The 15,408-nt window shown below is 36.8% G+C and overlaps 1 protein-coding gene across 20 annotated transcripts in view; it reads right to left on the reverse strand.

The window, feature by feature from the left end:
- lola (longitudinals lacking) overlaps nucleotides 1–15,408 on the reverse strand; it is a 61,398-nt gene that overhangs the window by 24,341 nt on the left and 21,649 nt on the right. For 2 of the 20 annotated variants that reach the window (NM_176134.4, NM_176135.4), the window contains exon 6: nucleotides 4,291–4,770. The exons of 11 other annotated variants lie outside the window; for them this stretch is intronic. In NM_176134.4, coding sequence (NP_788314.1) covers nucleotides 4,406–4,770 — 365 coding nt within the window. In that variant the 3' untranslated portion in view covers nucleotides 4,291–4,405. Of the gene's footprint in view, nucleotides 1–1,008; nucleotides 3,321–3,560; nucleotides 3,903–4,290; nucleotides 4,771–8,779; nucleotides 9,425–9,600; nucleotides 9,818–11,678; nucleotides 11,969–12,468; nucleotides 13,142–13,385; nucleotides 15,044–15,408 lie in introns of those variants that run through there. 7 more of the 20 variants (NM_170620.4, NM_170621.4, NM_176128.5 and 4 more) reach the window with 6 other exon arrangements.

Consider the following 15,408-nt stretch of genomic DNA (forward strand, 5'->3'; position numbering starts at 1 on the left):
AAAAATAAATAGAATTACTTTTGACTGGACACAAGGACAACTGCAAAAAAAACTCATTAAAATCGAAAAAAAAAACCAACTTAACACTTAGGAATATAGCTGTTAAATCAAGCTGGGCAGATAACCAACATAGAGTGACACACACAAATGAGATTGGAGTAGTTGGCTAGTTGGCTGGGGATGAGCTGGATGAGGTGGACGCGCAAAGCAAATAATATAAATTAGTCAAAGCGTTTAATGGATGAATATACACGTGTATAAAAACATAGTAAGGAAGTAAGCGTTAGGATGGCGTGGCATGATTCAAAATTAGAGTACAAATTAATAAACATATATACAGGTAATAAGATAAGATAAAAGAAAACTCTCTCTCTCTCTCTTTCAATAAAACGTTGAGCAAATTAAGGCCAATTAGTGCAGGGTGTAAACATATTTATTTTAAAAATAAATTTAAAAAACTAAAAAGTGGGTAACTAAATTAATTGAACTGTAGCTGGAGAGTGCTGCTTGGGTGGGTTTTGTAGTTGCTGTTTTGATTTTGCTTGAACACATCGATAAACACGGCTGGGGAATATGGATTCAGGTTCAGGTTCAGGTTCGGGTTCAATTCGGGTCTGGTTACTTTTTAGTGGCATACAGAAACGAACGTTTAGATTTCGGGCTCTTAATAATAATAAAGTATTGGAATGGCAATTGTTTCCCTTTACAATTTGGCATGTGGCACGTTTTTACTTAAGGTTAGCTCAATGCGGATGTCTGGCACAGGATTCGCGAGTTCCAATCCACGTCCCGGTCCCAGGGTCAATCTAAAAGAAAAGAGAAATATATTAGGTATGCTCGGAAAGGGAAAGTGATGATCTTAAGTGTTAGCTAGCTAACTCTAACTCGGAGCAGTCTCTGGCTGAATGATGTCTCATCGGTCACCTGGAAAGAGAAATATGTTAGTATGAACTTTTTACAAAACATTATTCTACCTAGCACAAAGATCAAGGCTTCAAATTTGAATTTGTGGTTTTTATAGTATTTTATTTTGACCTTTTGTTTTTACAACTAGTTTTCAAAATATAATTTCTATAGAATAAGTATTCATAATAAATGTTTAATTTCAATCAAATAATTGATTTACACACAAAAAACTGCAAAAAGACATAATATGTATGTATATTTGTTGTTCTAATACATTTGCTTAGATTTTTGTTATATTTTATTTTTTCTGCGGAAATATGTTTCAAAATGTTCACACTTTACTCAGCTATTCCGATGTACAATCAATTTTACTAAGTTCGAGTAGATTGTTAAGTTTTTGCAATTTACAGAAAAATAACTTCCTTACACTCATATTTTTTGAATGCTATTCATATATCATATATATATAAAGATTTGAAAACGCATTCTTACAAAATTATTTTTGCAAGCCTCCAATATAGATAAGTTTACAATTTTCTTCAATTTTTGTATGTCGATAGGTTTTGTTTAAATAGGTTACATGAAATTTATGTGCACCAACGTTGAATTGCAGTAAAAAATTAAAAAAATTTCAGGACTTCAGTTAAGATTTTTCTACATAACTTAGATTTGAATCAAGATTTTTTATATATATTTTCATATTTTTTTGAGAGCACACACACATACATACAGAAATAAGTTTTTAATTATTCTTAATGTTAATCTATTTTCCATTAATATAGTTGATCCTATATTTTTTTTGTGTTATTTCCATGAAAATACTTGCACATTAGTTTTTGTTTTCATTTTGTCGACATTGTTGGGGCTTCGATTTTTGTAATTTTGAAAATTACGATGAATTAAAGGACATACATAACCAATTCTACTAAATATGAAGACATTAAAGTTAAAGCCTGATAAAAATGTAATTGAGTGCGCACAATGCTTGTTTGTTTGAAAAATTGAACCTTTGAGAACCGAGTGGAAGTCAAAACTTATAAACTTAATAAAAATAATCAACAAATAAGAACTTTAAGCTTAATAGGGTGTACACGTTTATAAAATGATACAAAATAGTTGTAATAATAATGAAACTGGTCTTAACCTCAAAAATGGTTACTTCTTTACACCCAACAGTTGTGTACTCACAATCCTCCCAACTTTCGCCTAGACCTTGCGGCCTCGCTTGCTCTCTAGCTGCGGCTTCTCCGGATGATGTTTGCGCACATGCACTCCGAGATTACCCCGCTGCTTGGCCTTGTAGCTGCAGTACGGGCACGGATGACACGGCTCCTTGCCACCACACTCGACGTTCTCGTGGCGACGCAGCGTCGACTTCCAGCGATATTTCTTTCCGCAATGGCGGCACACATACCGCGACTCTGGATCATCGCATGGACCCAGAGACGAGTCGCTCAGCGACAGTTCGTAGGTCATGCCCGAAGGATCGTGCTCCGACTCCTCCTTCATGGGACGAGTGGTGAGAATGGTGTAGCTCTTGCTCGAATCGTGCATACCAAGCTCTTCGGGTGTGATTGTCTCCACACCATCGTCGTCCTGCAGCTCAATGCTATGGTGCTGATGATGCTGCTGCTGATCGTGCTGCTGCTGGCCACTGCTGGACTGCACCACGGTCTGGATATGATGCGTCTGCAGTTGGCCGGCATGTATGTGATGCGTCTGCTGCGTCTGTTCGTGCTGATGGACCGTTTGCAGTTCCTGCGGCTCGTGCTCAATTGTAGTGATGTGCGTCTCTCCGCCGGAGGTCTGCATATGCTCAGTAATCTCCGAGGGCGCAAAGCCGATGCCAATCTTAGTGCCGTCGGGCAGCTCGATATCATCGATCTCGGCATACTTCACTAAGTCACTTATGATTGCCGCCGATGCATTGGGATTGTTCAGATCAATCTCGCTAATCTCATACTTGGTGCCATCCGACAGCTCGTGATGTTGATGCTGGATGGGCTCATGGGTTTCCACGATCTGCAGGTTTTGTACCGTCGGCCCGATGATCTTTCCACGAGAATATCGTATCCTCGAGGCTATGGGCTTCGAATCGGCCAACTGCACATTGCGCAGACCCACCAGGTTTATAGTCTGGCCCGGATGAGCTGTGATTATGCTTTGTACTTGGGTGTGGGTCGGTTGGACCGTCTGAAGCTGGTGGTGATGCTGCTGCTGGTGGTGCTGTTGCGAAGTCTGCGGCACCTCCTCAATGTGAATAGTCTGATGCTGCTGATGGTGCTCCTGGTGGTGCGGTTCCTGGGACACATGCTGAATGATGTGATGGGGATGTATGATTGTCGAACTCGTGTGCGGATGATGTGTGGCAATTGTTGTGGTTGCCGGTATAATCTTTTTAATGTTGATAAGTTCTGGAATTGGAAAAAAGTACAAAAGGTCTTATTAGTTAAAATCATAATACATAATACAATACAATACAATCGTTTATTAACGTATTTTATAGAGAGAATATATTACATTTATTTATTTCCAAATTTTCAATTTAACTTTAAGAAAACTCTAGTTTTTCAATTTATAAAAACTATCATTCATTTGTATAAATATTGTGTCACTTTTCTAGCTTTGCTTGTCTATTACAAATATGGACTTACCGCATTCCGATGACGGCAATTTAATGGGCGTACTGGTCAGAGTGGTCAGTGTGGGTTTGGGTTCCGAGTGCGAAGCGGCGGCGGCATTCAAGAGTTCCGTGATTGTGGGCGTGGGTTGTCCAGCCGGCCCGGTGACAGTCACTGCCGCTTGGCCCTGTTGTTGTGCCACCGCCTGGTTCTCCTCCAGCTTGGCAGCCGTAATGTTACCCAGCTTCTTTACGTGCAACACGAATCCATCCTTGTTCTGGGTGATGACTATGTCGTTGCTCTCCAGCAAACAGTCGTCCAGTTCGAATTCATCCTGTGCTCCTTCGGTCTGCTCGCCCTTGTCCTGCTTGGATGCTGCAGAGTTGAACGAATAGTGGTTAGTAAGAGGTTGGGTTGCAAGAGTTTACCGCTTAGTGGAAGTAGTTAAGCTCAGCTCCTGTCACTAATAGTATCCTTTTGAACTTTTTTTTTTTTTTTTTTTGAATACAACTAAAGTTGATGAAAACAAGCAAACAAATTTCGGGTTCCGTTTTCGTTTTAGTTCTTAAGCTATTTTCTTAAATTTAAAGCTTTATGTATAGGTGTGTGTTGGTGGGTTGTGTTTGCTGTACAGCACAATTAAATGATAACCAAGGACAAACAAAATACCACAGCCAAAAAAAGGAATAAAAACCGCGCCCCTAAAAAGGCTTAACTAACTTAAGGACTACAGAAGAATTCAATAATGACACGTTTCAATTTTGGTTACAAAAGGCATTTTTATTATCATTAGAAGTGGTCTCTGGTCTCTTACTCTCTTCAGTAACCCCCCCCCCCTTCCAGCAGAACTTACCTTCGCCCGAGATCGGATCTAAATACTAGTTATTAAGGTAATCAAGGAACTTTTCCCCCTTAGCCGAATCGAAGAGACCACGAACTAGTGATCGGCCCCGTCTATCCCTGACCCCATCGCTAGATCCCGAAGAACCCGCGAATGTATCACTGATTTGCTCCGGATGCTGCGTCTTGACGTGCATATTAAGACTATGCTTGTAGCGCGCCACGTAGGAACAATGTCGGCACTTCTCCGTGGGCAGCTGACCACACTCGTATCGAAGATGCCTGGAGAGATTCTTTTTGTACGTGTAGGCCTTCTCGCAGCGTGGACAAATGTGCGAGTTGTTCGATGGCGAGACATTGTTCAGCGAGGTGACCGATTTCACGGATATCGTCCAGGAGTTTTCTAAAAGAGTTGCGAGAAAGAAACGAAATAGGTTAGCGAATTTCTTATATACAATACATGCACATTTAATGGGCGCGAATTCATAGTTAAACAAAAATCACATGGGGACTGATGATGAAGAATGCTGTGTGTATGATATATGTATGCATGTTCTTGTATAACCAACTTCCAGTTCAATTGCGAAGCGATAGATAGTTACTGTAGCAGAAAGTTACATCGGTAGCTAGAGGAAAGTTACAATCTAAGCTAGAACAAAATGAGATAACCAATCTTACCATTCATTCTCTTTTTTTTTTTTAAATAATTTTTTTTTTTTTTTTTTTTGTTTTAATTGAAAATATAATCTAGAAGTTGCTTTTAATTCGAGGCAATGACTTGGCCCACAGTTGCAGGTAGTACCGTCTACTATGGCGTAACGGTAGCAATGGTTTCAATTTTCATTAGGAACAAACCATTGACCTGACTCTTGACCCTTCGAGATAGTTCATCTGTAAGTAGGGAAATGGATTAGTTGCGGCAAACAAGGAATGGCGACCCCCACAATGCCCAGTAACAATTATTAAGGTCCTTGATTCTGTGTTTTTTTTTTTGGGGTTTCAACATTTCAATATCAATCTTTATTATTCTTGTTGTTGGTTTTTCTGTTACCACTTTCTTCAAACAATGTGTATATAAACGATTCCATATATAATGCCATTTGTTCAGTTTTCGCAAAAATAACAATTTTTGGGGTTAAATGGTTTCTCGAAAAATTAAAACATAATCTCAAATGGCCTTAGCTTGGTTTTGGTTACATCAAATCTTATTTTTTGTGTTTTTCTCATTGTTTAATCCTACCGCTTGTTATTATAATTATTAATAATTATTAATTGGTTTTTGTTTTATTCCATGGTTTTAAGGTACTAACAATATCAGCTTCGTCAATGAAAGTTTTTCTTGCTTTTTCTCTGTTTACGTTTTTCTTATTATTCATGTTGTATAAATTTGTTTCATAATTTCGCCTTATCCGTGGTTTCGTTAACAATAAATATATGTATATATCATTTATCAATTTACTCGGTTTCATTGTTGTTAAATATTACGCTACAAAAAATAAACAACTTTCGTTACAATTAAACTTTTCTTACGGTTGTTCTTGTTCTGGTAATTATTGTTTTTGGTTTGATTATATATATATAATCCTTTTAGACTGTTGTGGCAATTTCTTTGTTCCAAATACACTTTTACTAAAACGTTTTCTTGTCTGTTTGCTGTTTTTGCTTTGTTCAGTTTTTGTCTAAAATATATATATATTGGTATATGTATATGTCCTTGTATATATGTGTGTATATATATATATATATTTTTGGTTGGTTTCTTTGGAGTATATTTTGTTCATTATTTTGTAACTTACATAGTTAACTCTAATTTTTTTATGGTTTTTTTGCAAACGGTTTTCTGCTCTTAGTCAATAAATATTAATTAACAATATAACAAAAGTTAAAACATAAAGAGTTCTCTGGTTAAATTAATGTGAAACGATATATTTTTGTATACGTAATAATAATATTAAAACAGTGTTATAACTAATTTAAAGAAAAACGATTTAACAAAAAAGTTATTGCGAAACATTCCATGTTTCATTTCCCTTTATCTAAACTTTAACAGCAAAAATAATAATAATAATTTAGCTACTCGCAACAAGGTCTTAGTAAATTAGTTTAACAAAAAACATTATTCATACAAGTAAAGCGAATAATTCTCAATTAAATTTTTACTAATTTAAAAGCAATATTTCTTCTATTCCTTCGAAGAGTTTCACAATTTGCCTTGTTCGCTTGGAGGTTGGGTTTTTTTTTTTATTTGGGTTACAAAATGGTTCTTTAGACTATTCATTTCAAAAATTGACTTTGGCAAATAGCCGCACAAGACAAATTGTTAACAAACTTTCGAAGTATTGCACTTGTGGCAAAATTTTGTAAACAAATTGAAATAAATCAATCAAAAATTTGCCTTTGGTTTTAGTTATTTACGGGGGAGGGGAGGAGGTGAACATGTGCTAATTCCGATAATTGACACTAAATTCACAAATCGGACCGACCGAATGCTGCAAGGATAGTTGCCAAAATGAATTATTATACTTTTCAATTCAACTAACAATTAATCAATTTCTTTAGGCAGATCGGTCAGTTGCGTGTTTTGGATTAGTGTCAAATCGGTCTTAAACTGCAGTTAGTACTTCACTATAATTGATTTTCATTCGTTTTTAGCTTCCTTTATACTGTGTATAATTTGTCTAGTTCATTCGAGTTCATATAGGTTTCTATTGCTGCTTTGTTTGTTCTCTATATTCTGTATTTTTATTTTATTTGTTTATTGTACTGTCATATACATGTATCTTGCATATATGCTTAGGTTTATGTTCTGCAACCCAAAAATTAACAATCAACAAGCAACAAACAATATATTTTCTGCGCTCCTTTCACTTCCTTACTGCGTTCCTAACTAGAAATTATGTTTAGTTGCCTCCTGCTTAGGTTATATATATATATATATATGTATTCCGTATAATTTCAATAATTTATCATTTATATATATATATATTAAAAATTTGTTTGATAATGGCACTCTCGTAGCATTTAGTTGTCACTTCTGCCGTCAAAAATTTCACTAGACTCAATCTTTGAACTCACAACAAAAATGTACTATAAATTACACTTGTCAACAGAATCGTGTTTCGTCTTCGAATGCAACAACAAATCATATTGGTTCACATATACATATAACATGTATGAGTATATTGTTCGATCTCTTCTATGGCTTCATCGTCTTCGTCATCGTCACTAAAGCAGCATTGAATTTTACTTTCAGTTTTGGTGGAGAATTTCTAATGGCACAAAATGTTCTATTTCTTTATTTATTTTTTGTTTTCTTTTTCTCTGGTAAAAAATCCTTTGACCGATTGGCACACACACTCGCACAAGGCTACGCACACACCCACACCCACACACACACACACACACAGGCACGCACCTAATCATACAAATACAATTACTTTTGGCGATGTGAGTACATGTTACCAACATCTAATCCTCGTCACTGACTAACAATTTCCGTTTCCTTAATATCCTCTCTTTGTTCAACAGACAACATTTTTGCTAATATAGCATTATATATAGTTCTATATGTGTATATTTTTATGTAGATGTGGTTGTTTCCTCATATGTATATGTTTTGTATATATGTATATAAACTCTCTTTACTATTTTTTGTTCTTGGAACCATGTAACAAATCTTCCTGCAATCCCTTTCGACCATCTGCCTCTGCTAAACACTCGTGATGCCTAAACAAAGTTGACTCTATGAGACTTAAAGTGTATTATTTACTGGCTACATACAGTGGGGCCTCTATATCTGGACACTGGTTTCATTCATCCAGAAGTTTCACTGTACGTAAGCAGCGTGTGTGTTGGTGTGTCTATGTACCTGGCATAATAACAACTTAAACAATAACATTTAGTTATCTTTTGATGATCTTCATGCTCTGCTCTTATTGTTTTTGATGTCATCCACTCGCATTTCAGGTTTAGTTAATTTCGTGGTTGTGTGGCATAACAAGAATCGTATTAATTATATTATATATTAGAAATATATATAATAGATATATATTTGGCAACAAATAAACACAGTACGTTTTGTTATATGCATTTCTGTTAATTTTGTTCTGTTTCGGTTCTGTTCTGCTCTGTTCTCTTTCCTTTTGTCGGTTGTTATATTGTATTATATGCATTTCTCTCATTTGTTAATTTCACTAAGTTTTGCTTGGTTTAGTTTCTATATTATTTATATATTTTAACTAAAATTACGTAGTTTTGGTTAGTTTGACTAAAATTGTTTGCTCTTAGCTTCCTTGCGTGTATGTTTTGTTTTCTGTTTTCGGTTTTCTTTAATTTTTTTATGTTTTGTTCTTTAACTTTTGTTTGTTTGCCTCTCTGTTCTATTACTTAGTTTAGTTTCTTTTTTTTTTTTTGTTGGTTTTCTTAGGTTTTTATGTGGTTTTACATTTTACTAAAATCCTATAAAATGTTCACTGACTGCATTTAATATATGTGTATATATTGTTGTTCTAGCTTGTTAAATATTTCGTTTTCACTTGTTCATTAACTAAGTATTCCGTTTGTTTCATTAATGCTCAGTTTCAACAATAATTCTCATCATATATACTATATATATATAGATTGGTTGGTTTTTTTTTTTTATCCATTTCCTTTATAAATGATGTGGCATCCAATAAATTCGTTTTGTTGTTTGTTATTTGTAATTGTTCTTGGTTTTATCTAATTGTTCTATATATCCTTTTGTTCTCATTGTTTGTTATCCTCTTGCTGTATTGCGTGTGTTTGTTTGTGTGTGTGTGTGTGTGTAATATACGTGTCGTGTATATAATCTTGTTCATGTTCTACATCTTCATTTTCATGATCATCATTTCGATCATCAGTTGATCTTCTGCCTATTGGGATAACGCTTATTCTATTTGATTTTAAAGAAAACATTATCTCATAAGTAATATTTGACACAGACACCGCTCTCAAGGTGTCGCTTTAGGTGGGAGCTTTGTGAAAATGCTTTGCCGCACATCAGACAGCGAAATTTTTTCTGTCCACCACATTCATATCTGGGGTATACGGAGTCATCGCATAAATATATATAGAGAGAGAGAGAGAGAGAGAGGCAGAGATAGACAGGTATCAGTATCACATATCATCACAATATCATCAGACAGACGACCGACCACAGATCGAGGAGAAAATCTCGATTATAATGTATATCCACATCATGGATACTACTCACCTGATATGTCGTTGCAGCGAGCTGGCGTCCTTGTAGCTCTTCAGGCAATTGAATCTGGGGCACTGGTAACGTCCATCCGGATTTATGAACTTGAATAGGTCGGAGAACTTGAGCTCGTACCAATAGTCGCGGATCAGGGCTTGCGCCGAACTGGCCGATGATGAGCCCCCAATTGGCGGTGGAGTTTGGCTCGAGTTGGAGACATAGCTGCTTGGAGCTACAAATTAGATGTTTAGCATTTGTATAGAAGGAGAAGAAAGAGAGATATATATTTCATCAGTGTCGGCATGTTCCATTGGATTGGGCAAAAAAAAAAAAAAAAATAAACAAATCTTACACAACTAGAGCACATATTTCGTTTTGAAAAAGTAACAAGATTTCAGTAGGAAAAACAATTTTAGAGTTCGTAAACAATTATTTTCGTAAATAGAATGAATTTGGTAACGTTAACTTTTGCACTGAGTATTATAAATTAAAAAAATAGTAATAGTAATACATTGGTGATATTTACAGTTAGTGTGTGTTGCGGGGTGGTTTGCTTGATTTAATTTTTTTTTTTTTGTATTTTGTGTGGGCGTGGCATGGTGAAGCGTGAGCAGAGCTAGCAGCAGTAGTTGCAGATTGGCTTGATTTTATTTTTTGCTGGGTTTGCTTTTTTCATTATTGATTTCTTTTTTTTTTTTTTGTATTGATTTGGTTTGAATGAACGCTGTGGGATGATGACTGATCTTGACTGAAGTTGATGCATATGATGATGATGCTTGACATGGGTGGTCTGCAATGAAACATGTTTAGTAAACTGGACGGCAGAGAGACGAGGAGAGAGCGACCCATTAGTTATACAAACGTTTTCTTGATCAATACAAATTTATTCGAATTACAAAAATATTCATATTTATATATATGCATATAAAAAATACTTAGTAATGGCGGCTCTGACATATAAAAATAGTGGCATTTTGCTTATAAATATAAATATAGGTTTAAGTTCAAATTACTTAGATCGCTAGCTAAATATCATTTTCGCTTGTTTTACTCCTGTGTGTGTGTTCACAAAATTCGATTCACATTCATCAACGGTTCACAAAATATATAGTAACTGCTTAAGACTTGGGCTCTAAGTTATTCCTTTCTTCATTGGCTGCTCTGTAAATATATGTGTGTTATACATTTGAACTATGTGTTTGCGGCTGTTTAGTTAATAGTTTTAGTTAATTGTTTGTTTGTTGTACTTGTACTGTTGGTTGCGTTTCATTTGTATTCATTTGAGATCCTTGTCTATCAGTTAGTTAGTCATAATCCTAGCTAGCAAAGGAACTTAGATTTTATGAACTTAATCCACAAAAGTTTAGTGTTAGTTGATTTAATTATTTTTTCATTTCATTTCATTTGGAATTTCGCTGATTTGGCATGGCCTCTCTTAACTACAAACTAGACTATATCGAAAAATGTTTCACTTTTTGTCTTTTGGTTTTTGGTTTTTTTGGTTTCTTTTCTTAGGAATGCAAAGTGTGCGGGTCGCTGACCCCGAACTGCTCTCAGCAGTTCATCCCATCCCCTCCCTGACTTAGTTTCGTTCACGTTTCTCTTTGGACTTTTTGGCTTACTGGACTATAAACTAAAGACTACCAATTTTAAACTTAAATTAACTTAGGAAAAAGCCAGACTAGCTGAAGCATAAGTTATGATTGCGAAAATTTTTGCGCTTAACTTAGGTCTAAACTACGAATGTTAAATAAGAACCAACACACAAGTCGACTGCAATGATTTGAATTTTAAGCAGGGCAGGTTGGTTGCTTTCTGCCCGCCTTTGTATGCCATTTACATAAATTAACCAAATTTATGCAAATCGTGTTTACCATACATATAACACGAAGTGAAAGCTAAAATTTGTTTTTCTCTTTGCCGTTCGTTCGATAAGCATAAAGTGTGCTCCTGCGCGAGCTCAGTAGATCATTGCAGTCTGTCCTGGTTGGTTGGCCTTTGTTTTAAGAACTCAATTTGTATAGAACTGAACTTGAAGGACTGGATTAATAATGGAGATAATGTGATTGGCGTTTTTTTTTTGTTTTGTTTTTGGGGCCACCTCCCTATGCGGTGGCCTCCCATTTGGTGGCTATTCCCGTGGAGGCCTGCATCTGAAAGGCCAGCGGCAGGAAGTCCTTTTTCATTTTGGCAAAATGGGTCTTGATGTGCTTGGTTAGGTTGTCGCTCCTCTTGGCCGCATAATTGCAGCTGGGGCACTGGAAGATGGGTCTTTCGGTGGTGAAGCGGCACTCGAACCGTCGATGGCGACTGAGACTCTTGCGAGTCTTGTACGACTTGCCGCACTGATCGCAGGCGTGCTGATACCAGGTTAGTACGAAATCTGCAATGTAGATGCGGGTGCGGGGCGGAGATTGGGGCACACGAAGACGGATGGGTAAGTGAGTGGGTGAAAGTGATCGAGTTGAATTTGGTTGGATTGTTGATATAGAATGATACGTTTCCTGATCGTGTATGACTGACTGTATATTTGATATCTCTGTATTGGACACTCTGCTTTACACATTTCGATTTCTGTACTTTTTGAGCAAGTCAAATTTGCTAAGCTACAAAAAAAATCAGGAGAAAATCATATATATATATATATAAATATTAAATAAAAATTCATAATAATTAACGACTTAAAAAACATTTCAAGCATTCCAAAAACAAAAAATTTTAAACTATTTTGACGGGAAAATAAAAAAAAATATTGTAAACATCGAGATTTCTTAGAATTAGAAAAGTTTAGCCCATAATTAATATATATAAGTATATTATTCGTAATAAACCCAAGTTGAACCGCCTTAGATACTAGAAAAAAGTCTGTGTAAGAAAAAACATCAAGTGTTAAGTAATTTATTTTGGTTTTGCAAGTATTTCATTGAAGGAGACACAAAGATATTATCAAATAGAGAAAGATTAAGACTAGGAATTGGAAAAACCACACAAAAAGCTCCAAGGACGCACACGCCCATACACTCGCCACAAAACGCACACGCATTTGAGACACAAAAAGCAGACACATGAGAGAGAACCCAAGCAAGAAAGTGGAAAATAGACACGAACTATGCTGAGAACATGCTTATATAGGGCGATATAGTGCGCATCGGAACATTACTTCAAGCAAATATAGGTATTAAAATCGATACAAATTAGTTATATACTTTACTGTAATGCCATCCCGAAACGCACTATATCGCACCGGATGTACGTGTATGTATTGTAGATCAAGTTGAAACCCAGACAAAAACAATTCGAGGCAAGATTTTACACAGAACAAAGATATATATCATAAGTATATATAAGAAAAAATGTATGGTATATAATACTGTGACAGACTTTGTTTCTTGCAGATCGTTGCGCTGCGGCAGGCAGTTGAGTTTTCCAGGACAAGATACGGATACGGTTCGGTCGGCTTCATAGATAGTAGTATGTGATAGTAGGTAGTAGATATTGGAGTAGTAGTGGTAGATGGAGTAGTGGGGTAGTACAACAGTTTGGTTTGTAGAGACATCTAAAAGAAATTTAGTAATAAAAATAGGTTAGTGAAAAATTCGCACAATTTTCGGATGAAAAAAAAAAGACAACACTGAACGAGGGCGGGATGAAAACCAAAAGAAAAAACATACACGAAAACGAAAACATCGATGGATCATCATGTGGGGTATGAACAAAGGATGAGGTGGTGACACGATGGTACATTGGGAATGAGAAAAGGCTATACAAAAATAAAACTTTCGATTGCTGCAATTGAATACATAAATATAGTATATTTTTTGTGTATTTGGTGTTTTCGTAATTTATTCAATTAAAATATAATTCTCATTTCTGTTTCGTTTTGACTTTGGATAAATTAGGCTTTAAAATTAAGTATACATGCTAGAAATGTATAGTATAGTAATAACTTAACTAGGTCGTACATTTTGGTGGCATATCATTTGGAATAAGTGCGTTACATTTAATAAATCAACCTCCCATGGCTTCCTCCATTTTGCAAGAGAAAAGTTAGGTGGCCAGTTGAGTATTTTGCATTTTTTTGGATTAAATCAAATTGAAATTACTCAACTTGTAGTAAAAAGATTTGATATTCTCTCTTGACTTTTTTTTGGTTTCATCTTAAATGACTAACAAATAGTTTAGATGCTGGACTCTTTTTGGGTAAAGTAATCCCATCCCTGTCATGCTGAAAGCGTCTTATATGTTTAGAAATTCGTGACGTTTCGAGTTAGTTATCGTTCGTCTTAGGAAAGATCCGTTGGATGATTCAACACTGTAATATTGACAAATTTTAAGACACATTTTGTCTACGGGCGACTCAAAAAAATACATAATTAAAATTATCTTCAAAATGGAATGTCTACGTTTGAGATTCTCGTACAGGGCAAATACATAGTGTAAAAAAGGGGTGGGCTTGGGGGGCGAAAACGTATGAATACAGTATGCAAATACGCAGAGCCTTGGCTCTTGACAAATTAAAAAAATTGAGAGATTCTTTACGTTTCAATAAATAATATAAATAGCTAGAAAGAGCTTTAGTTGTTGTTATAAGCAAATGGCATAGTGTTCATCAATCGCTCCTTGAGCAATGAATTCGATATGATCTGTAGGCCCAGCTTCATGTTCCACTCCTCGTTCATCAGGTGCTGCACCTTGCTGGGCGTCACCGGTTCCGGCTTGATGCCGAGAGCTGCGACAGCCTCGGCTTGTGCGGCCAATGTCTCGTCTTCGTCATCGACTTCGGATCTTCCTCCTCCGGATTCATTGTTGTTCTTGGCTTGAGCCTCAGCGATGGCCGCAGCTGCTGCTGCTGCCGCTGCTTGCTCCTCGACCACGGCTGCTGCGGCAGAGATCGCAGTGATGGCACCTGTCAACCCATACGTGGGTATCGGCATAATGTGCGGTGGCAGTGGCGAAGTGCACCGCGAGCCCGAAAGATTCTCGTTTTCGTAGTTCTCCTTGCGCAGCGACAGGTTCTCTGGTATGGGACTCTCGCAGCCATTATGGGATCCAGCACTGCCCACACTTGCCCCACAATCACCGGTAGAGCCGCCGCCTCCGGCGCCGCCACCACCCATCTGCTGAAGACCAGCTAATCCGCCGCCAGACTTTAGGTCTAGCGAGCCGCTGATAGAGGAACGCGAACCACTGCCCGTTGTCATCTGTGCAATTGCCGGCGGAATACCGTGCTTGGAGACCAAATGGCGCACCATGTGGTACTTGCGACGGAATCGAGAGCTGCAAAACTCGCAATTGAATCGTGGCGGAATGCCAATGCATTCATCGCGCATATGGCGCTGCAGATGGCGCTTGCGGAGATAACTCTTGTTGCAGACGGCGCAGTGGAAACGCTCCTTGTATTGATCCTGATCCGCATCATCGCTGCCAAAAATGCTGTGCTTGTAGTCGTACTTCAGGTCTGGTGGGTTCGAACCAAATCGAATCCCGGCGATCGGTAGTTAGTGGTGTGGTGTGTTATGATGTGATGTGAATGATGTGTATTTGTGTGGTTTTGGTGATGATGTCGGTGGTTTCGGGTTTGATTATTTGTGATTTGGGAAGATTAAAGTCGTTTCGATTCGATTTGATCGGTTTTTGGTTTTGATGTTTTGTGGGGGTTGTATGAAATGAAAATGAAAAGAAAATAAAAAGAAACATGTGTGAAAAATCATAAACAAGGTCCAAGAATTAGGCTTAATGGTAATCGATTGGCATAAACAAGACTCAAATGTTCGCTTTCAATTTTGTTTATGAGAACTTAACTTAAAACTAAACTTAAATGTA

This window comes from Drosophila melanogaster, chromosome 2R (assembly GCF_000001215.4).
Source record: "Drosophila melanogaster chromosome 2R".
Taxonomy (NCBI): Eukaryota; Metazoa; Arthropoda; class Insecta; order Diptera; family Drosophilidae; genus Drosophila; species Drosophila melanogaster.